The sequence below is a fragment of the Hakea prostrata genome, chromosome 6 (genome assembly GCF_041222555.1).
Source record: "Hakea prostrata isolate BN-2017 chromosome 6, UWA_Hpros_2, whole genome shotgun sequence".
Classification (NCBI taxonomy): Eukaryota; Viridiplantae; Streptophyta; class Magnoliopsida; order Proteales; family Proteaceae; genus Hakea; species Hakea prostrata.
In genome coordinates, this window is record NC_142605.1 from 34,293,695 (window position 1) to 34,317,461 (window position 23,767).

Sequence of the window (23,767 nt, forward strand, 5' to 3'; positions counted from 1 at the left end):
TTACAAGTCAAATTCCAAGTCAAAATGAACCCAAACTACCTTTCGAAACAGGGAGTCGATTTTTCATCGAACCCCTACAATAAATCGGGAGACATGGAACGACATGTTGGACCGTGGTTTAATTGAAGGTTTTCAATAAATCTATTGACTTTTTATGTTGAAATAATTGTTGACTTAACAATTTTTTTCTTTTTGGTAACTGTTGACTTAAAATCTTGAATATAGAAGAATCTGAAAGGGTGAGGAAAAGTATGGCAAGATAATTGAGGGAATTCTGCGTCTATTTATCTCTACATGTTCGTTTTAATTATGTGGGAATAGATGATAATCAAACTGCAGATTGGTTGTCTTGATCCCTTTAATATCACTTTTTCAAAAAACAGTATCTAAACTCTAATTACTGGAATTTTGAATTCAGATTCAAACATTTTCAAAACATAATATAAAGAGAGAGAAAGGGAACATAATCGAAAGGGATGAACCTGACTTAGCTCAATTTCCCTATCTGTTTCTGTGACTATTTGTGCTCTGGAGTTCATGAAAAAAATTAACGAAGCTATATGGTTCATCAGTAAGTTATGGTTCATCAAAGTCCATTGCTTCATGAATAGTTGATTCTTTGCTAAAAGCAAACGAGTATTTCGACCCTGCTTAAAAAAGAAGAAACATTTTTGTTCATTAGAACCGAGCAACGATGAAGCTCTCAAGCTGTCTTAACTTATTTAGTTTTTTATAATGAAATTTTCGCAAATTTAAGTTAATCAAACAGTTAATTTTATGAATTATTATTTCATAGATTTGAAATCTCTAGATATTTGAAGTCTTCAGACTCGTGTAACCAAATAGGCCTTAAGAAAATGGAACTAGACTTTTGTAAGAAAATGTTAGGTTTTTTTATTAAAATCTATATTAAGTTTCAAAGTTAGCTTTTGCATTTCTTTTGTTTTAATTATTTTGTTAGTGTGTGAGACCCATGAGATAAGACACTATGAGTAAAGGAGGCCCTTTATGACCTTGGTTATGAGGCTCTTCATGACTTTGGTAATGGGTCTTAAAGGTTTTGATCATGGTGATGAGGTGGGCTTACTTGAAAGGTGGAATTTTACTCAAATTCTAACTCTTGACCTTCATTTCTCATTTCAACTTCATGACCATTCATGGCCTTTACCATGAGTGGGGTTAAGGTATTTGAATGGATTAAATACAATTCATTCCAAATAAGTGAATATGAGAATTACTTCTCCAAATAGTAGGGATGTTAGGTCAATGGGGTTTATTCACATTAGTGGAAGAGGGACAAGTCCATTGATTTTTCCCCTTGTGAGGAAGTGGGTCATTGTGATTCAATGACCCAATTCATTGCCTTGATAATTCTAAGGGTTGTAAGGTGCCATTTAGGCCTATATAAACCCAACGCTTCCTTGAATGTGGTGTGTAATAGAGACACTCCTCACACACACATTATTTGTTTTACAAAGTTCATTTATTTATTTGAGTTGAAAACATGAATTTATAGATTTAGTTGAAGGTTGTTTTATCTTGGAGGTGGTGGTGCGAAGAACCCTTGGTACAGGTGCATCAATTACCTAAAGACAATACTCAATGTGTGATTCAATCTCATTGATTGGCTGTTCGTTTGATTGCAACTTCAAGTTATCCGGATTGGCTAAGGATCTTCATATTTCAATTGTATTGTAATTTCATTTCTTATGTTTTGTAGAATTTATAATACAATTACCACAACAAAAAATGGAGAAAAATTAACAATTGAAATTAGAAAACTTCATTCCATAAAAATAAAACATTATAAATTCATATGAAAAAACAAAATATTTTATTGAGAAAAAATTATATAAAATAGGATCGGAAAACAAATGAACAGACAATTTGAGAAATCTCCAAATAGCTAATGGATTCTGTTTACGGTGTCAAATCGGGTATAATCAGCATCTGAATGTTGATGCGATACCGAATCACCGATACGAATCGGGGATTATCAGACACTTTTGGACCTTTATCGATCCGTTTCAAAGATATTGCCATCAGAAAAACGAACCTAACTGCCAACACAAGAATAGGAATGGCTCCAGACATCTCTGAGAGACTGAGTCAGAATCTCGTCATTCTCATTCGTCGCGTCCCAAATTTAGTTGGATATAATTCTATTATTGAGTTGTCGATTTCCATGTTATTTCCTTAGTAATCGCTATTTCGATAACGTGTTCATAATCTACAGGTGGGATTCATCTTCTCCACCCATTGATCCATCCACTTTTGGCTTTTAGCCTACCTTGCATCATTGCAAAGACAGTAAATCCGTTAAAAGCTATATTAAATCTGTATTCTTTTGGGTTTGCATAGAGGAGTTCTTTTCAATCTCGTATTTCTGAGGGTAGAGAAATAGAACTTCCATGCTTTGCCATTGAATTCTCTACTTTCAGACAAATTTCTTTCAATTCTCAAAATCCCATCTTGTTGAAGAGATAACCATGGCCGCATTCAGTGGGACTCTGCAGAAATGCAAGGCTTGTGATAAGACTGTTTATGTAGTTGATTTGGTGTCTGCAGATGGAGTTGATTATCATAAGTCTTGCTTCAAATGCAGCCACTGCAAAGGAACTCTTGTGGTTAGTTTTCTGGCTTTTAATTCAAGCTTTTCTGTTACTCCTCCTTGGAGAGAGTTAATTGATACAAACTTAATTTATACACCATTTTTTGATCTGGGTATGTGCTGCAGATGAGTAACTACTCTTCCATGGATGGTGTCCTTTACTGCAAGCCTCACTTTGAGCAACTTTTCAAGGAGACTGGCAGCTTTACCAAGAACTTCCATGCAGGTCTCTCACCGTCTGTTTCATTGTGTGTTTCTGTCTGTTATCATCTCTTTGTCGGGCTAATTGTATGTTGTATCTAACAGGAAAATCTGAGAAGCAAAATGAGCTGGTAATCCATGATTCTCTATTTCATCTTTGATTTTCGTTCAACTAGTCTGATAAAAAAAACAAAAAAAAAACATGAAATTGATGGCTTCCTGAATCTGAAATCTTCTTTGTATTCTTATACAGTCCAGGGCTCCTAGCAAGCTCTCCTTCCTTTTCTCTGGGACTCAAGACAAATGTGCCACTTGTAAAAAAACGGCGTATCCATTGGAGAAGGTTTGTTCTCCCAACCCCTTTTGATTTTCTTCAGCTCTCTAATATTGCAAGTCCTGTGGATTCCCAAGTTGAGTCCAGTGATGTCCATGGTCATACTTCAAATTCTAAGGATTCTAGCGCAGGGCTAGTCCTGGTATATGATTACATTATATAGATTGATCATTAACAACAAAACGACCCCTGCCACAGGTGACTGTAGAGGGAGAATCATACCACAAGTCATGTTTCAAATGCTCTCATGGTGGTTGCTCCCTGACAACTTCATCTTATGCTGCATTGGATGGAATTCTGTATTGTAAGCACCATTTTGCTCAGTTGTTTAAGGAGAAGGGAAGCTACAACCATCTCATCAAGGTTGCCTCAAGTAGGAAATTTGCTGCTGCAGCAGCAGAAGATGGAGAAAAGGCACCAGAAACAGCACCAGAACCAGAACCAGAAAAGGCACCACAAGCAGAGGAAGAACAATCGTAGGGGGTGTCATTGACCATGATTCATTGTTTAATTTACGTTTTCTGTTTCCTTCATTTTAGTCACTGTTTCTTCTCGAATGAGATTAAACTCTCTAAAATTGTTTTTTCATTCGTTCAATCTTATTCTCTCCCTCTGGGAAATCCTGTCTAAATATTTTTGAATAGTTGTTTGAATTTGCGAGCAAAGATCAGTTGTACTGTATCTCATACATAATCCATGTGAATGCAATATAAAAAGAAACTTTTTGTTTTTCATGTTTTTCAGATTGCTTCAAGCTTTCAATTATTGCAAGGATATTCACATTCAACTTTGGCTAACGCGACTACAAGAGAAGCTTTAGAATGAAAAATGCAATATTAATGTAGGTTTAAATGGTATAGGGCATTGGTCATCTATGTAGCATAAGACAGTATAAAATGAGAAAAAAAATCAGGTCTAGATTCTTTGGGTGGATGTGCTTATGGAATTGGGGTGGCAACTTCATAAGTAGAGGCGGTAAGTCTAAAGAGGTTTTGAAGTCGAATCTGTTCATCTACACCTTTATTCTCATGAGTCCCATCAATTCCCTACCCTAGTGGCCCCGGTCCTTGTGACCAGTTTGAAGATGACCCCAAAAAAAGAAAGAATCTAGATCCATTGAGTTGACAAATTTTTCAATTTGTTTGCTGGAATAAAGGTGGGATGGGAAAAATGGGGTGGGAAACTTCTTGAAAAAAGTGCAGATTTCTTATTTTTCCCTTAAATCTCAAAATTATAAATTGTTTGGTTATTTGGGGTGGGAAAGTGAGAGAAGGAAACTTGTCTGGTGATGTGGCACCTCAACTTTCCCACCCCAAACCATTTTACAAATGGTAGAACTTTGTGTGAAAGTTTAGAAAAATAAAAAGTGAAACCCATCATTATCACTTTTCCACAAAACCCTTTATTTTCTTTCTTTTTTCCTCACCCCATTATACATGGGACCCACATGATTTTTTTCTACCCAACCTTTGCAAACAAACACAACCTTTTACTATCTTCCTATAAAATAACCTATAGAAATATATAATGATACACTAGAAATGCATTACGACGAACTATTACAATACACTATAATAGAAATGCATTTTGACTTCATAAAATAGTTTATTTGCGCCAGCTGGGCCTCGCGTAATTCTTTTTATTTGGATTTTTCAAACAAAATGGGCTTTATACAAAGCCCATAAATTTGTCGGTAATTATACAAATGGAAAAGAATTTCAAGAGGCGCGAAATCAGTAGCGTATATATAAAGCAAACAGGAGTCCGTTTTCCAGGACTTCGAAACTAAAATTGAAAAAAGAAGCGAAACGACCATGGGAAAGCAGAAGCAGTCGGTCATTTCCCGCTTCTTTGCTCCGAAGCCGAAAATTGATGCTTCTCCATCTTCTTCTTCACAGTCTGTTCTTTCCACTAACCCTAACCCATCAACTCCTCCCCCTAAAGTCTCTGCAACAGTCTCCTTCTCTACTTCGAAACGAATTCGATCATCTGAAATCGCTTCGCCCAAAAACCTAACAAAGTCTCAACTACAGAATCTGTCCAAGAAGCCAAAACTCTCTCCACACACTCAAAACCCTATTCCTCCTCTCCCTAATCCATCCCTCCATGAAAAATTTATCCAGAAGCTTCTTGAACCATCCACTTCGTCTCCACAGACAGTAAAAACTCCACCACCCAACCCAAAGTACACTCCTTTGGAGCAGCAAGTCGTTGATCTTAAAGCTAAGTATCCTGATGTTCTGTTACTGATTGAAGTCGGATACAAATATAGGTTCTTCGGCGAAGATGCTGAGATTGCCGCTAGGGTTCTAGGGATTTATGCACACGTCGATCATAATTTCTTGACCGCGAGCATTCCCACGTTTCGGCTACATGTTCACGTAAGGAGACTTGTCGGTGTTGGGTATAAAGTCGGTGTAGTTAAGCAGACAGAGACTGCAGCTATCAAGGCTCACGGGACTAATCGGTTGGGGCCTTTCTGTCGTGGGCTTTCAGCTTTGTACACGAAAGCGACGATTGAAGCCGCGGAGAATGTTGGCGGAGTCGAAGAGGGTTGTGGGTCTAGTAGTAATTATCTGCTTTGCGTTGTTGAGAAGGGTGTTTTGGTTGGGAACGATGGTTGTGGTATGGAGAGTGGTGTTGATGTCAGAATTGGGCTTATTGCCGTGGAAATCTCGACGGGGGATGTTGTTCATAGGGAGTTCAACGATAATGTCATGAGATCAGGGCTTGAGTCTGTGATTTTAAGCTTGTCTCCTGCGGAAATACTTATCGGGGATCCTCTTTCCAGACAGACAGAGAAGGTAACCGTACCTCTCGACATGTATTTCCGAGCAACAATGAAGTCCGACTTAACTTTAGGAACTAAAACTAATTCTAGCCTACTTAACTATTTCATATAAGGGGAAAAATCAACATTACCAGATTATTGGAGAGAATAACATCTCCGTATCAGCACTTACGGATGGCAACACTGGGATTGAATGCCATGAAATGTCGTTTATAAAATCGTGGTGCAAGTGCAACACCTGCTGTAAAGGGATGACCAAAAGAAGAACTTGATAGTGGTTTTTGATACCGGTGTTCATTTTAATCCCTTATTTTCATTTTTTTATGGGGAAGGGATGGAGAATTAGAAGAGATAATTCAGAATTGTGAAAACAAAAATACTTGATTATTAGATTATTAGCAGAGCTCCTGAGATAATATGCCACGGATGTAAACTCCAGTTTGCTTTTACGGTTCAGATTATTGTCGTGATTTAAAATATCCTTGGCAACAGAAACTAAACCTGGTTACATACCTCCGGTCCTCAATCTTAGGCCATTCTTGTACATGTTTTCATTTGTTTGCCATTTCCTAATCAGCCGTTTGTGGAACTCTAGTTGCTGTTGGATTATGCTGGGCCTGCGTCTAATGTTCGAGTTGAGCGTGCATCATGCAAATGCTTCTATAATGGTGGAGCACTAGCTGAGGTCATGTCTTTGTATGAGAAGACAGAGGAATGTGCTAAGGTGGACTACCATCAAGAGCGAAATTCAGACGCCACAGGACAGGAAAAGCCTTGGCTAGGGATTGAGGTATGGTTAATTATATTGCCTTCTTTGAGTGCAGATTTGCTTAAGCTACTAATTTTGAATATTTATATTTGGTTATCTAGTGCTTGTCTTGCTGTATTACTCGTTAGCTTGTCCAATGAAATTTCATTTATTTATTTTTCTTTTATTCCTAATAAATTTTTTGGCTTTTTTAGGGAATTATTGCAATGCCAGAGTTGGCTGTCCAAGCATTGGCCTTAACCATTCGTCATCTAAAGCAATTTGGTTTAGAACGGATTCTATGCTTGGGTGCTTCATTTCGGCCTTTCTCTACTAACATGGAAATGTCTCTGTCGGCCAATGTTCTCCAACAACTAGAGGTAATGCTGGAGTTTTCTCTATGATGCAGTATGAGAGTTTACTTTTTGTCAAGATTAATTAATTAATTATTTTTTGCAAGGTTCTTTAGTCATCTGTAGTGAGTTGGAAGTGTTAAAAATCTCAAGCCTGCCAAAGTCAGTGTATGACTGGTAGGTCGGACAGCTAAATGTGTGACAATGAATAGAATAATTTTATAGCAGTTTTTTTCTTACAATTAATTCGTGACTCAAAATATTTACAACTGTGAATTTTGAATCCCTAATGGAATTAGTTTTATTTTTTGCCATTTATTTCAATTTTTTTAAAAATCTTAAGAATAGCTCCAAGTTACTCCATTTCCATTATTGAGAGCATGAGAATTTTTTTTTCATCGTCTCTCTTCCTCTTTTTCCTTGGAGGGTGTGTTGGTAGGGCTCAGCTATCCTTTAATACTGCATAACATATTCCTCTTCCCTGTAGTGTGAACAAGTTGTTATGGATATTCATGGTTCCTTCTCAATTACAGTTCCCTGTTACATATCCGAGTGGGTCTAGAATTGAGGATGCTAACTTTGTTCTAGTAACCTGAGGTGGCAACTGTAGTTTGGTCGATGATCCTACTAACTTGGTTCTGGGCACTGTCCAAAGCTAGAAACTATAGTTTGGTAGACAGAACAAGGCAAGTTCAGTTGCTTGATTAATCTTTTGATGGCAGTGGCATTAACACCATTGGATGGAATTCATGGTCTAATGCTGATTTGGTATGGTTTCTACATCAATTTCATTGGAGGATTTTTATTATTGAAAAATTGTTTGGTTTGATTTTTGTAGCTTACTGCAGTGAAATAGAGATTTTGAAACAGCTGAGGAATTGTTCAGCTATTTCAGAATATCTGTTTCATTTTTCGCTCTTGCTCTTCGGTTATGACATGGTTAATCTGATGGGCAAAGTATTAATTTAAGGTTTAAAATAAAACACCACCCTTCTTCCCTTGATGTTCTCACAAGTCAGAAGCACCACCTCCACAACCAACACCTTGTGCAACCATTACCACCGTTGCCAGCAGAGACGAGCTCGATTACTTGGTTACTTGGTGGGATGTTGATTGACATAGAAAGTGCAGCACTTTTAAGTTGATGCATTAGAAAGCTTATGACATACTGGTTGAAAGATTTATTTTGAAATTTATTTTAGAGGTAGTACCATTTGAACTTCTAAATCTTTCCCCATATGTTGGTAATAACTTGTTGAACCCTACTTTTTCTCTACTTTACAAAGTATCACCTCCCAGTGGTCAACTGTTCACTTAAATTGACTAGAAATTATAGTTAAGGAGTCCTGCCAAACATGCTTCTGAACCTGAAGTGGCCTGGAACATACTAATTGGAGCTTGGTTCATTGCACAATCAGGTAGATCAAACCTATCTACACCATCGTCTGTACTTCTTTCCATGTAATGGAACCCTTTATTTTTGCTTTTCCTGTTCTTGCTTAGTAATCTTGGATCTGAGTTATTTATTTAATTTTCTTGTTGCCTTTTCTTTGAAAGGTTGTCTCCCTTTTTGCATTACATAGATTTTTTTTAAAGAAAAAATTTCTGTAGAAGGAATGTATTGATTTCCTTAGGGCTCTGTTTTCTTTGATGTACAACTGGCTGAAGTAAAAAGAAGACCAGATGTTGTCCTTTGTCGGGATCTTCCAACTCAGATGTTCTCATCAGATGTGAACTTCCATTAAGAGTAGAGGATGATTGTGTGTATTTTCTTTTTTTCTTTTTTCACCTTGTTTTTGTGCTCCCTTGTTTGGTGAGTTTCTATGTCTTTTGCGCTTCTTGAATTTACTGACTGTGAAGTTTGCAATTATGGAGTTTGCTACATAGGAAGGAGAAATGATGTCAAGCTCCATCAGAAGGCCTACTATTTTATGCTCAAAGATATTAAAGTAAAATATTTTACCTACACCTTTTAGGGTATTTTATGTTAATACAGATGGAAGGCTGAATAGAGATTTTTACCATGGTTTTAGGAAATAGGCTGGCACCCTTATATATTCAGAAGGGATTGAGTCAAAGGGGTGGGGGCTGTGGGACAGTTGTCCAGGTTATATAGTTGATGGGTTATAGTGGTTTGACCATTTCAATGTCCATGAATTCTCTTCATTTCGTTGAATTGTTCTTCTTTGTGTTTGCCCCCTATGTTTGTTATTTAATTAGTCTGTTATTGGTCTTTTAGGTGTTGAAGAATAATTCTGATGGGTCTGAGGGTGGATCTTTGCTACAGTTAATGAATCACACTCTTACCATATTTGGTTCAAGGCTTCTTAGACACTGGGTATGAGTTTTGCTTACATGCTGCTTTTGTTTTGAATGCATTTCACTTGACTTCACAGATTTACTACATGGTGTAGGTAACCCATCCTTTGTGTGATAGAAGTTCAATATGTGCACGTCTGGATGCTGTTTCTGAGATTGCAGATTCAATTGGACTGTGTGGAGCTCCACAAAGTTTTGTTGGAGTTTATGAGAAAGATTCATGTGTGACTGCACGATGTAAAGTGATATCTTCAATTTCTTCAGTTTTAACAACTTTAGGAAGGTCAACTGATATTCAGCGTGGAATTACAAGAATTTTCCATCGGAATGCCACTGCATCTGAGGTACTATACAGTCTTTCCTAGGACATTGTAATATTACATGCAAGGTTTAAAGTATCAACTACCATGTATCATATCTCTCAGTGATTTTAAGAGTCATATCATATTGGATTTGCATATAAAACACTGTGGATGCATATGGAGAAAGTCAAGGTACACATGGAAATACACTTTCAGGAAAAAAAAGAAAAAGAAAGAAAAGAAACACATAGATAAGCAATATACATTTAGGGTCATGCATAAACACTAAAAATGGAGATTAGTTTGTAACTAAACAAGTGCATTAAATTAGACTTGTTATGGAGTTGAGGTTTCTCACATTTGTAATATAACCATGAAGAGTATTGGATGATGGAAACTTGGAAAGGATGGTATTGTAGCACTCCTTGATTCATTTTTCAGCCATTAGTGTGGAAAAACCATGATTAAGTGCAAGATATTAGACTCTTGTTTGTGAATTTTCCTTTTCTATCGAGTTTGCGAGTCAAAAAGGATTTATGTAATATATCAACTGTTTCGATGGTATTGGTATGTTTCCAGATGTATCAAGCAGTTGATGCATCTTGATATGCACACATGCATACCAATAGGTACTAACACATCATTGAACCCTTTTATGAATTGTATTCTTGGTATCGTTAACCATCGGTTGTATTTTATTGGCCAATACAATTTGCTGTAGTTTGTAGAAGAAGGAGAAGAAGACAACAACAAAGAGTAAGAGGCATTTCTGATCGTATTGGCCTGCACTAATAGCTGCTTATTTTCCTTTTCTGTTATGTAGGCTTATAGATAGCTTGCCTATTTAAGATGCTTAATTCCAAATTTAACAATGAGTGTTTTTGGTGTAAACTAGGTACTAGTGCAAATTTCGGATCCGTTGACCCACCAAAAAACAGTTTTTGGTGTTTCTTGCTTCGAGAAGCAGAAAAATCGGCTGAAAACTGTTTGATAAAACTGTTTTGTTTCGCATGATTTTTGCAACATTAATTGAAATTACTTTTGCTTTGAGAAACACTTTCGATGCATCTATTTCTTGAAGCAAAAACTGGATGCGGGTTGGGTTTAAGTGAAACATATTGAGAAGGGGGTATTTATGGAATTTGGCACTCTAAACATAACAGTGGCAAATTTCATAAAGTTTATTACAATTTCCAAATTTGTTTCAAGAAACAGATTTTATCAAACGCCTATGGGTATTGTTTCTACTTCCAGAAGCAAGTTTTATCAAACACCTAAAAAAGTGATTTTGTTTCTAGAGACCCTCAGAACTGTTTCTGGTGTTTCTCAAAGCAGAAACAGTTGGTGAGTTATCAAACGGGTCCTTCATCTTAAAAAAAATAAAAATAAAAATAGAACTTTCTTTTTGATGGTTTGTCTTCACTCAGAAGCAATAAGCCTGCTGCCTGCTTATGCTGATTTAGTGTCCTAACAAGATCTGTTGTATGACTGAAACTAGGTAAATCAAATGCATTAAACTATTTTCTGGTCAGTCGAATACTGTCAAGCACTGCTTTGGATGTGTGCCAAATGCAGTTTGCTAGTTCATCTTGCTTTTTTGTTAAAAAATTTATATAATTTCTCTCTCCTCCATCCCTCTTTTCTTCTCACTTCAATCATTTCATGAAGTCCTGCGCGTGTTTCCTAGAATTTGAACCTTGCTTTTGTCTTAGCTACTGCTATAGCCTAATACTATCAGTTTGTCATCTTGTTCCTGTGCACTGACGTTTCCTGTGCCAAAATGCTACAGTTTGTTTCAGTCATGCATGCTATTTTAGATGCTGGAAAACAATTTCAGCAACTCAATCTTGAAGAAGACTGCAGTGGGAGAGTAGAGGAGCAGGTTGTCCGTTCAGCTTTGTTGAGAAGGTTGATTTTGACAGTCTCTTCATCCAATGTTATTGGTCATGCTGCTAAACTTCTTGCTGTTCTTAACAAAGATGCAGCTGACCAAGGGGATTTGGAGAACTTATTTAATGTTTCTAATGGACAATTCCCAGAGGTGTGTGCAGAATTGTCAGATGGTTTCTATCCTTGATATGCTTTCTGCTTTGATTTTGTGACTTCTTAACTTGTTTTGCTTATCTGAGATACCCAACTAGGTCGCTAGAGCTCAGGCGGCAGTTAAAACCTCAAAGGAGAAGTTGGATTTATTAATTGGTCTTTACCGGAAACAGCTTGGGATGCACAATTTGGAATTCATGAGTGTATCAGGATCCTCACATCTAATAGAGGTAATTTCTTCTTCTTCTTCTTTTTGTGTGTGTTGGAAGAAAGGGGGGGGGGGGCAGGGGATGAATTATATAGAGGTAATTTCATTGACATCGGACTGGGTGACAGTAAATATCTATGGAGTCAGTTTTCATGGATCAGTACCCAGACTTTATTTAATTTTACTGTCCTCCATAACTTTTTTTAAAGCACTGAATTCTAGTCTGCATGCCTTTGCTTTAATTCACTACATACCTTTCCGTTCTTCATACTTTAATCTAACTGTTTTTATTGGATTTAAATGCATTTGCTTATTTATGAATAATATCTTAAGTAAATGGAATAACATTTAAATGATATTTTTCATGAGTAAGATGTTTCAATTCTGGTTTATACCATTTCCAAGAACAATATATGGTATCAAACTTGGGTAAAATATGCAATCACTATTTTGACTGTTTTTTGCAAAACCAGTGCATGGTTTGGGTTCAAAAGGCCAAAAAAGTGCTGCACAGAAAATCCCGTGGGGGGAGGGGGATGGCCTATCTTGGTCTCAGGGCTGGGTGAAACTGATGTTAGAACCTTACTAACATCTATTACAATATAATGATAAAAGATATAAACCAAATTAACTATAAGACTCGACTCACTTCACAATGGTGACACTCCTCCCTCTTGTGAATGGTCCTTGATTAATATCTTAAAAAACCTGAGATTTTCGTTTCTTCTGTTAAATTTTGCAAGGTGTTTTTTGAAATTGTACTTGGTGGATTTCTTGGTATTAAGGTAATCGGACTAATATGCTGGGGAGATGGTTGATGTTTGTTCCTTTCATGCCTGATTTTCATGGAACTGTTTCAGGGGTGGGGATTTGGACTCCTATTGTGGTAGAATTCTTGGTTTATTTGTTAATATTCCTTCCTAATGTTTTCATTGAAGATAGTTGGTGATTTTGTTCAATAGAAGTTCTGCCTTTTCGTTTGTCAATTATATCCACTTATCTTTTTTATTTTTAACGTATGTAGGATAATAATATCTTTTTATAGTTAAAATTACTATTAGTATGGCATTGTTTCAATCCTAGTATTTCAGGCCATTCATGTAATTTTGCAAGGCTCATGGTTTCAGTGAGTACTGGTTTTGTAGTAATTCTAAAATTTCTGGGTAATTTATTCATCATTTTGTGTTTAGTTGGAAGTTAACTTGATTCAGCTTTGACTGCAGTTGCCTTCGAATGTAAAGGTTCCATTAAATTGGATTAAGGTCAATAGTACCAAAAAGACAGTTCGTTATCACCCTCCTGAAGTTTTGACAGCTTTAGATCAGTTATCACTTGCCAAAGAGGAACTTGCTGTTGCTTGTCGGGTTGCATGGGGTAGTTTCTTAATGGGCTTTTGTAAATATTATCCTGAATTTCAAGCTGTTGTACAAGCCCTAGCTGCTTTGGATTGTCTGCATTCACTTGCCATCCTTTCGAGAAATAAGGTTAATTCCGTCATAACTAATCTCTTTATTAGTGGAGTATATTTATTTTTCATGTCAATTTGTTACTTGTTGGACAGTTTGGTTTTATTTTAATTCATTTTTAAGTATATGGTGCAGAATTATGTCTGTCCAACTTTTGTGGATGATGACGAACCTACCCAAATACGTATTCAATCTGGGCGCCATCCGGTATGTATTTCTAGTAGAAATTAGAAAATAACTGCATTTCAAATATGCTGAACCATCTTCAATATAACTAAGTTTTCCAAATTATCTTCAATTGGATCTCTGATTTTAATTTATAATTTGGGGATTGATTGAACCTCTTAAGAGCTCTAGAATTTTGCTTTAATTTGAGTTCTTGATTTTGATTAATTACATTCAATCAGTCAGTTAAGTCATTATTATCTTCTAATGGGGAACCTCACTACTTTGTCATGACTGATAAATAGTTTGACCTTCCATCTAGGAATGTTGACTTCTCTGTTGACTTATAAGATGATTTTTTGGTTTTTCTTTACTTGGGGATATTGTCCAGGATGTGTTTAGCCCAAACCTAGGTTTCATCCTACCTACCGTCCACCACATCTCCTTATACCTGGTTCTTATTCTTCGTTGATTCTGCGTGGGTTTAGATTAGTATTTTGGAATATCATGCTTATTTTCATTCCTTCAATTTCTTTTCTCATCATATTGTTCTTCTGATTGAGTTTCTAATTCTGAAACTACAGATGTATGTTCTGTTTATCATTTTTAGGGTCTGCTTTCAAATAACTATTTGGAACTGTCACCACAAAAACCAAAGAAACTTGAAGGAAACATGAAACAGAGCAATGATGACTTGCAGATTTAATGTGGTTTATACACAAATATGATGTGCTATTCCCCCCCCCCCCCCCCGGGCGATGCTGAAGTTGGGAAGAGAGGGACATCGGATATCTCTCAGGAATACCAAGTCATGGAAGAACATTTTTACCCAGAAAAGTCCCAAGTTAAAAACCACAAAACCTCTTGTTTCACTTTCATGCACAACAAGACACAGGAGTATGTTAATACTCCTACAAGTTAGGTGGTTTTGTATTGTATGGCTTGTATTCGCCTATCCACCCCCCAAAATGGGCTTGGTAGGTCCAAGCCCTACTCTACCGTTGCAGCTCTTGGAAAAGTTTGATGGAAACCCAATTTTAGGGTTAAGGTTCCAAGGATGGTTTCCCTAAAATTAAGGGTTTGCCCAGGATTATTGTTAAATATAATTTGATTCTAAATGGGTAGGGTTTAGGTAAGATTTGGTTTAATAAAACTAAATGGGATGATAGGGAAAAGTTTAGGGTTTTAACAATTTCCCATGGGGTGATTTTGAAATATTCAGAATCACTATGGAATGTAACAAAGATATATGGGGTGTATCAAGGATTCTAGGAAGCCTGCTGTTGGGTATGGGGAGGTGCAGGGATGATTTTTGGAATTGCTATGGGTAGAGAGTTTAAGGATTGTTTAGGAAATTTTAGAGTTTCAATAAATCAAAATAGAAGAGGATTTGAGAATGGATCTTGGGCAATCTTTCTTGGATCTCTCCCTTTCATTTTCTCTTTCCTTCTTTTTTTTCTTTCTTTTTCTGTTTTCTGGCTTGCCACAAGTCAGTAGAGAAGAGAGGGGGCCAAAAGGGTAGGAAAGGGGGAGGAGAGTGTCGACGTGTCGTAGGGTAGGGGAGAGGTGGGGGAGGGCCTGGGCAGTGTCGTAGGGGGCATGGGGAGGGTTTTAGGGTGTCGTAAGGGCCTGGGGAGATGCTGCCAGTGGTGCAGCAGCAAGGGGGAGGGGAATCCTAGGGTTGTACAAGTAGGTTAAAAAGAGAAGAAGAAGAAGCGGGACTGGGGTTGGGGGAGGGGATTACTCACTGGTTTGCAGAAATTTCATGAAGGATACTTACTGGAACTTCTTGCTGGAGGGAAGGCTTGAAACAAGAGAGCTAGATAACCTCAAGGTCCTACCCAATAGGATCTTGCCGCATCTTTTTTGGCTGCAATTCTTTGATAACTTTGTTAATCCAGACTTAAAGACTTACAATAAAGACTAGGTTATTTATAGCCTACAAGTTGAGGGAAAAGACTTGGACTCTAAGAAAGAAACCTAACTTGACTCAAGTAGGGAACTAACTACCAGGGTTTCCTTTTTAAGTTAACAAATAACAGCTACATAAAGAAAAGAACTTAAAATAAAAGACCTAATTATCCATAAAGAGTCCTATTTAAAAGAAAGACTTTATGACACAATAACTCAAACCACTAACTCAATCTAAGAATTCAAAACATAATTGGACTAAGAAAATAAAAACAAAAATTCTGAAAATAAAATAATCATCCAACTAGAGCTGGAAGATGACCAAATTACCCCTACAGGGGTTTAGCCAGCCCTAGGTGCACCATCTTGTTGGGCCTTGGGGCCCAAACCAGGCTTTCGGCAAGGGGGTGACCCTTGTTCACATCAAAGTCCCATTCAGGCTGATTACCAAAAAAAAAAAAAAAAAAGTCCCATTCAGGCTGCATCAAAGATGCCATAATGGGTCAATCTCCGAAATGGGTACAAGAATTCAGGACACACATACCAGAAACTTTTCAACTTTACATACAGTTCATAGTTGTCAAGGCGTCGCCTAATCGTCGCCTTGGCGTCTGGGCTCCTTCGGAGCGCCTCAAATTGGCGTCGCCTTATTTTTAGGCAATAAGGCGTCCGCTTTTTTTCTTTCTTTTTCAAATCACAAGAAAGATGCCTAATCGAAGGCATATATTGAAATACTTATTAGATTCCGATTGTAAAGTATCTATTGTTTGAACCTATATGCATATGTATAATGACGCTACATGTGATCAAATGTTAAAATAAAAATAAAAACAAACAAAATTGAAAGAGATTAAGTTTTTGACTCAAGTCTCACACTCTCTCACTCTCACTCTAATCCCTAATCTCTTTCTCTCTTCCTCTCTTCTTCTCTTCCATTCCCGCAGCGACACTCCGGCAAGCAGTGGTCAGTGACAAGCAACTTCTTCTCTTCCTTTTTTCTTGCGACTTTTTATTTAGGACCTATTATGTGTGGTTTGTAGTATGTTGGATGACTTGAGGTAGTCTGATATTAGTTTTTTTATTATATAAGATATGATAGATTTAGAGTGAATGAGATGTACATTAAAAATTTCACTTAAAACGCCTCAACCGCCTCAAAAGCGCCTCGGAGGGCGCCTCGTCGACTCATCGCCTCAATTAGCCTAAACCGCCTTGCATCGCCTCGTCGCCGTGACAACTATGATACAGTTTCAGGAATCCTTTCTAGTAAGATTTATTGAAAAATTTAAATTTCAACCTTGGTTTGGATTCTGATTTCTTACCTATCAATCTGTTCCTTTATTCACATTTTTTTTCCCACATTGATTCCTTGAGAGTCCCATTAGTCTAACTTTTGAAATCTACCGATCTGATCTTTTGTTTCAGTTCAGGTACCAGATTGGTATTATATTGCTATTACTTGGAATCTTAGATCTGTAACTGCTTTGTTCTTCTGTTGATTGCTGCTTTGGATCCTTAAAAGTTTGATTTTGTCTACCGTGCTATAAACCTGAAAGCCAGAACATAGTGCGACTCTTGATCTGACTATCAGATCCCAGTCAAACTCTGGGTATGGAATGTCTTATTTCTCTTTCAATAATTTGACTCTATGGGACTGTTTTAACCTACCCATTGAAATTCTCAAAACACTGGCTGATTTGTTTATTGTTAGTAGGAAGATTCTATGTAGATACTGATAATATTGCAACGTTAAGCTGCCCCAGGTAAGCATATAAAATGGTTGTTATTTCTCCTTCTGTTGGGAATGAAAGGGTTGGTATAGATTTATTTGAGCAGAATGTTCTAAGCTTTTCTATACCTAGACAAATAAGTGAATTGACTTTGCTAGGCTTTGAGTTAATCAAAGTTTGGATCTGTCACACTTTTGTGAAGTTTATTCCACTGATTAGGACACCTGAAGTTTGGGTATATGGACCACTGCTCATGATTTACTGTGAATTCTTTATGGTTGGTTAATTGGGGGGAGGGGAGGGGGTTGATCAATTTTTGTGTTTATATTTATATTAAAAATTTCCAGGTCCTGGAGGCAATACTACAAGATAATTTTGTCCCAAATGACACTGATTTGCATGCGGATGAAGAATATTGTCAGATTATCACTGGTCCAAACATGGGTGGGAAGAGTTGTTACATCCGCCAGGTTGCTCTCATAGCTATTATGGCTCAGGTAAAATCTGGCTCTCTTCTGGATTTCCCATGTGTAAAATTTGGCAGATTCAATCTTACCTTTCCAAGTGTAGCACTATTGTATTTTCAGACAACCATTACTTTTAATAAGTGTCACTTCTCCATTGGATCTTGAAAGCTTGATGTTCCCACTGGCCAACTTCATGGGGGTTGAACCTTGACTAATGACCGGGGGATCTTGGGGTCTACAAATTGTCAGCTCTATCCTACATGCCATTTGGTAGTTTGTGCTGCTCATGGTTCCATGTTTAGAAGTTTCATCTAGGAAAGCATTTGCAAATTTATCCCAAAGAAAAGTTTCTATCTAGATTTAGGAGATGCGCACCATTTTTTGAGAATGTGAAGTGATATTACATATAGATCATTCTTCTTAATGGACTTTTTACCCTTCTTTGGTAGCTTGAAAGTTGTTTTTGATTCATTTTCATCGTCAAACCAAGCTGCTTATAATTCATTTTTCATTATCAAGTTGAGTGTTTAAATTATGTCGAGAAAGTCCCTGCTTGTTCGTGTTGCTGTTTATAAAAAATTAACTATTCTTTTGGTTTGTGCTTTATAAATTGATCAGTTGTGTCATCTGATGCCTCTAGGTTGGTTCCTTTGTACCAGCATTGTCAGTAAAGTTGCATGTGTTAGATGGAATTTACACCCGTATGGGAGCATCTGACAATATTCAACAAGGAAGGAGCACTTTTTTGGAGGAGCTGAGTGAGGCTTCTTATATATTCCACAATTGCACATCACACTCACTGGTGATCATCGATGAACTTGGGCGAGGCACGAGTACGCATGACGGCATTGCAATTGCTTATTCAATATTGCATCACCTTGTGGCACAGAAAAGATGCATGATTCTATTTGTGACGCACTACCCCAAAATCGTGGAAATCAAGGAAGAATTTCCACGGTCAGTTGGGTCATGCCATGTTTCATATCTAACATCACAGAAGGAAATTGCAGATTTGAAATCAGATCAGACAATTGAGGATCTTGATGAAGGCAATCTCACTTTCCTCTATAAGGTTGTGCCTGGCACAGCAGACAAGAGTTTTGGTCTTAATGTTGCCAGGCTTGCTCAGGTTAGTCACTGTTATACAGACCTTATGTTGCAGTTTATTTCAGTTAATTGGTCAACTTGGATATGCTTTCTCTCAATACTTTACTACTCAGAATTGTCAAGCCAGCAGAGTTTTGGAGGACTGATGTGAACACAAGGACCCCCTGGCCGGATCCTCAAGTGGGACCCCCAGGATGGTTCCAAGAAGCCACCCTAACCTAGCTGAACGTCTATTTGTTTTTAAATTCTGGAATTATTTCTAGAATGATTCAGAATATTAGTTGAGTTTAAATTAGTAAGTTAAGTTGAGTCTGGTTTGGTTTGGTGTGGTTTAGGGAGTTTAATTTTGCTTCAAAGTTGTTTTGGTTGAGTTAGTAGATCTGTAGATATTTTTATACTTATGTTCATAAAGTTAGTCTTATACTCTTATTTGCATGTTAATTCTTGGCTCTATTTTCTTGCCTCATTGCCCACATATTCTGATGTATGATGTACTCTTGGATTGAAGGGTTGAATCAACAGCCAATGCTGCCAGGACCTTAGTAAACCAGAATCTAAAACAAGGAATTCGGTTGTCAAGGAGAAGGGGATCCCAAGATGTATGCAGTCCTCTAGGAGGGGCTGATATGAGGTTTGCCCTATTCCGGTTGGTGGATCAGTTTCCTAAATCTAGGGTTGGTTAAGACAAACTTGCAGTCTGAAGTCAAAGAATCTAGAGGGAGAATAAGGGCTTTAATTAGGATCTAGTGTGGGTGTACTGGGAGGGCTGACTTCCTCAAAAGGAGAAGGAAATTCTGATGATTAAAAGTTATGAGCCAATCAGTTCCATTTTTAAGTTTGGGAAGGTTTAATGGTTCAGGTGGGTGAAAGGCTGTGAAACTAAATTGCTCTAGGTGTTGTCAACAGAAGACTGTCCTTAAAGTTCCATCCATTATAATGGTGTAAAGTAGGTTTTCTAACAAAGCAGCACCCTGGGGTAGATGAAGTGTAGGTTTATGGAGGTTTCTGTTCAAATCGTACAATGAAAAATAAAAAGAGAAGACAATAAGGAAGGTCCCTGACCTTAGGAGGGTTGGGGTCGGGAATTCTCTGCCTAGGTCCCAGAACTGCTTGGTGAATCAGAGAAAACTGTTCTGCAGTCAATTGTGGAGGATGGATAGGTCCCAGACTTGGTGAAGTTTCTGCCGGAGTCTAAGACATACTTGGTAACCAATAGGGAGTACTGCTTAGCAGTCTCAAGGAGGAAGAACAGATCAGACCTGTTATTCTCCAATTCTATGCACTATTAACTTGGCTGACTTTCCTTTTCCTGGATGGGGAATAAATAGAAACTTACACTTTGAAATGAAATAGGAAAGCAACTCTGAGGCAAATTGGAAAAAAGAGTTACCAAGTAACCAACTCCTAAAATCTAGTGACTGCTTAGAACAACAGCTCTCCTATGTGTGGATGCTGGGAAACAACCGTCATTACATGCTAAATAAAGGGAAAAGACTAATTAATCCTTAAATTGTATCTACTACTATTCTAAATTGAGCCAGAATTGAACCAGTTGTTTAGTTGACATAGTTGGAAGAGATGCAAGCAATACAAATATGGAAATTTTGTACTTGATTCGTGTACCATATATTAGGTCCATTGAGTTGGGTGATTACAAGGGAAACACATCCAATGAAGGCCCCCCCTGCATGTATCAACCTAGGTCTTTTGCAAACAAAAAGGCCTCTTTGGTGTTGGGTTTGCATCAAACATATTTTCCACTTGGATCCTTCATTGGAAGAACAATAACACTTGCCTTGGTCTTGCCTGACCAATTCCAAGGCAGTCAGTGCCTTGGCTTACATGGTACCTTAAACATGGAAAACTGTTGATAATCATACTGAATAGGACAAGATGAAGAGTTATTAACTCATTCCTTATCTCGGATGCAGTAGATCCTGTAATAGTGAGTGTCTAGTAAAACCTAAGACAGAAATTGCAGCGTATAGTCCTCTTGATGTCAGGGGGTGTCGATAATTTGTATTAATTTTATATATTTTCTCCTTTTTAAAATATCCCTTCTAGAGTATAAATGGAAAGTAAAAGCTGAAAGACTTGTGCACTGCCTGCAATAACATGCCGGTGAAATTATTGTCCTGAAATATCTAGAGTTAACATTTATGAGATCTTTGATATTGCAAGCATCATAAATTGATTATCTAGTGCATCATAACCTATCCCTTTCTCTCAGTCCGGTATTCTGCTTTAAGTTCCATTGAACTACTAATGCAGATTAATCCCAGAAGTTGTGCTTGTTTGAGTGGCAATAATACTTGATTGGTTGCATGTTTGGCCTTTGGTCTAAGTTTTCCTTGTAACAGGCAAGAATGTCATATTGGTAGACAGTAGGAATATGTGATTTATGTTATTAGTTAGCCTACTCAAGAGTAGTATTCTCCCCCCTTTCCTTAGTTGCAGGTCCAGCCTTACCTGGGATAGAATCATTCAGTTATTATCTATATTAAGGATCTCTTTCTTATTGCACTGGAATAGTTGGACTGGTTCAGGCTGCTATACTGTCTAGTTTCATCGTCGATACTTTATTTTGTATGGAGTCCTAGTCTGTTAACTCCACAAATCAGGGTTGTTAGACATAATTTGGCTAAGATTTTCAGCCACCTTCAACATGATAAATGCTCTATCCATGGTTTTGCAAGCCCAGTTTCCAGGTTGGAAAAGTTTAGTTTTCATTTTCTGCACTAGGAATGATTCCATCAATTATTTAATTTTGAATTTGTTATCCTAAGTGTTAATATGATGATGCTAGATGTATGATCATCTGTGTCCATGGATGCTGCTGTTATGTTTATGCATCTGCCTAGTGGTTAGGTCATGAATCTGAATTTACTTGCTTGAATTAGGTATTAGATAACTGCTTAGTGGTTAATTAACACAGTAGTTTTTCTTCTTCAATAAGAGGAGGGGGAGGGGAGAGACAATGTCCATGTCTCCAAGGTTCAACCAGTCTTCTTGGTCAAATGGCAGCTGACACTTCCTTAATTCTGCAGTCACAAAACAATCTTGTTCTGAAGTTCCATTTATCTTCATTGTCTAAGCAGTTTAGTTGTCCTCTCATTTCCTTTCTGCCGTACTTGGCAAAGAGCTAGTAGGTTTTTGTGGCACCCTATAGTTACTGTATGCTATCTTGCTGCAGCTACCTTATCCTTGTATCTCACGAGCTGCTGTAATGGCTGCGAAGTTGGAAGAAGTGGTAAGCACCCAATTGGCAAATAAGTTGTTGCTTGACGTGGGATCTGTTCGTGAACAACATGTAGCATACGATAATCATTTCAAATCCGACTACTACTTGAAGAGAGATGGATATCCTGCTTGTTCTTCAATGGATGGTATGGAGGGCTTGGATGAATTGGCAGATCTTTATCACAAATTCTTTATTGAATTGAAATCTGCTGTAGCTGATGTGGCCTCTGAGGATAGTTTCCAGTCCCTGAAACGTGCAAGAACAGTTGCTTCGAGTATTTTAGACAGGTAAAAACTGTTATTTTCCTTGGGAGTTGTAAGTGGTTTTAATTGCATAAGATTTACTTGCGTAGGATCTGGAATCAATTCATTGTGCTCTAAATCGATCAAGATAAAATTGCATCCTGGGTTAAAAAGGATAACCAAAAATGCTTACTCCATACAAACCCCGTTCCCAAATGAAAAGAGTAATTTTACGTGACGATGAAGTTTCCAATTTGCAGCCCTAAATAACCACTTGTCTGTAAATACTAGCCGTGCAGTTGGTACGGCTGGTTTATGGATTGTGACAGCCATTAATTATGAACACATCGCGTAACCAACCTATTATTTGGGGGTCCGTGTGTTGTAAATTGAAAGGTGGTTGAAAATTCCTGTTATATTATTCGTTTCACTGGGCTGATATCTTTTTACCTGTGAGTGTTGTGTTTATACTGATGATCGCATCTCATCCAGTGCACCAAAAAGTTGTGTTTTAAGTCTCCTCATTATGATCTTTTGCCATAACTTGATCAACCTTCTTATATTTTGCAGAGCAAGCCCCTGAAAACTAAAAATGTTTGCCGAGGGTTTGAGTACCATGTGCATATGCCATTGCTGGGAAGCTCAACAGAAAGGTTTCCTTTTACAATGCATATTCCATTTGCTGTGAAGCACAACAAAAAGGTTTTCCTTCACAATGGGAGTTGCGTGTTCATGAGTTGTGGCAAATTTCTTGCTGTGGTACTTTGTGTTACACCTCTAATTCTGACCTTACAACACCCCAAAAGCTCGCTCCACGCTATTGTGCTATCTACTTCAGTTGTACAGTCATCCAGGTATGTTACTGATTTTGTTGTAGATAGCAGAGCTGATTTGGAAGTGCTGACATAACCCATGCATCCTACGTGTAACCAATTGAGAAACCACAACCATCCCTTCATCTCTCAGACCCCCACCCCCCCAAAAAAAAAAAAAAAAAAAAAAAAAAAAAAAAAAAACCCCACAACCCAAACCACCCACACAGATGAAAGAAGGCCTCTACTGGAGAGGTTACTCACTGGTTTAATGGTTGCCTTTTGAGATCTGCAAAGTCATCAGATTTTGCTTTAATGACATCATAGTTAGATTGGAAGGACGTTCAAACAGTAAGAGTGGATTGCATATTTAATTGTCAGGCTTACTAATGGTGGATTACTAAAGCGGTTGAAGGCCCAACCTCCCACGGGGAGGTCTTGGGTTTGCACCCATTTGGCGGCATTAATATTCTCATTCCCATCCCGATTTACAGAAAGTTCTTATTCCAGGAAATCATTCTATGTATTAAATTACAGTTGCTTTGTAGCACTGGGGAAATCGCTTGAGCGATCTTTGAACCCAAAGAATCATATCACTAAATGTAATCATAAATTTTATGGATGGGAAGAAGTGAAACATCATGAAATAGTTGACATGCATTAGCATCTTGGATCAATTATACTCAAGGAGCTCGAGCCTGAGGCGATTAAAATCC

The 23,767-nt window shown here is 37.6% G+C and overlaps 2 protein-coding genes across 3 annotated transcripts; both read left to right on the plus strand.

The window, feature by feature from the left end:
* Positions 1–2,489: 2,489 nt before the first annotated feature.
* Positions 2,490–3,626, plus strand: LOC149013544 (LIM domain-containing protein WLIM2b-like). Its single transcript, XM_089159143.1, has 5 exons — positions 2,490–2,627; positions 2,738–2,837; positions 2,918–2,943; positions 3,066–3,155; positions 3,345–3,626. Exons 1-5 carry the CDS (start codon positions 2,490–2,492, stop codon positions 3,624–3,626), a joined length of 636 nt encoding a protein of 211 aa, XP_089015269.1.
* A 1,311-nt stretch (positions 3,627–4,937) lies between these two features.
* On the plus strand, positions 4,938–23,244 carry MSH3 (homolog of DNA mismatch repair protein MSH3). 2 transcript variants are annotated; one of them, XM_089160226.1, is made up of 13 exons: positions 4,938–5,950; positions 6,533–6,727; positions 6,901–7,065; positions 9,278–9,376; positions 9,453–9,701; positions 11,449–11,700; positions 11,801–11,932; positions 13,134–13,394; positions 13,512–13,583; positions 17,530–17,679; positions 18,290–18,778; positions 21,950–22,284; positions 22,810–23,244. In XM_089160226.1, the coding sequence occupies exons 1-13, from the start codon at positions 4,961–4,963 to the stop codon at positions 22,820–22,822; spliced, it is 3,402 nt and encodes a 1,133-aa protein (XP_089016352.1). In that variant the 5' UTR covers positions 4,938–4,960; the 3' UTR covers positions 22,823–23,244. The 2 variants fall into 2 exon arrangements, with proteins under 2 accessions (XP_089016352.1, XP_089016353.1); XM_089160227.1 differs by lacking the exon at positions 22,810–23,244 and having other exon boundaries at positions 21,950–22,288.
* The last annotated feature ends 523 nt before the right edge of the window (positions 23,245–23,767 follow it).

Bases quoted from the DNA above. Each gene is read 5' to 3' on its own strand.
- MSH3 (XM_089160226.1), top strand. From the start codon at position 4,961: ATGGGAAAGCAGAAGCAGTCGGTCATTTCCCGCTTCTTTGCTCCGAAG. The intron at 6,728-6,900 runs GTATGGTTAATT...TGGCTTTTTTAG, and splicing joins AGCCTTGGCTAGGGATTGAG to GGAATTATTGCAATGCCAGA. The intron at 13,584-17,529 runs GTATGTATTTCT...AAAAATTTCCAG, and splicing joins TTCAATCTGGGCGCCATCCG to GTCCTGGAGGCAATACTACA.
- LOC149013544 (XM_089159143.1), top strand. From the start codon at position 2,490: ATGGCCGCATTCAGTGGGACTCTGCAGAAATGCAAGGCTTGTGATAAG. The intron at 2,838-2,917 runs GTCTCTCACCGT...TGTATCTAACAG, and splicing joins TACCAAGAACTTCCATGCAG to GAAAATCTGAGAAGCAAAAT. The intron at 2,944-3,065 runs GTAATCCATGAT...ATTCTTATACAG, and splicing joins CTGAGAAGCAAAATGAGCTG to TCCAGGGCTCCTAGCAAGCT.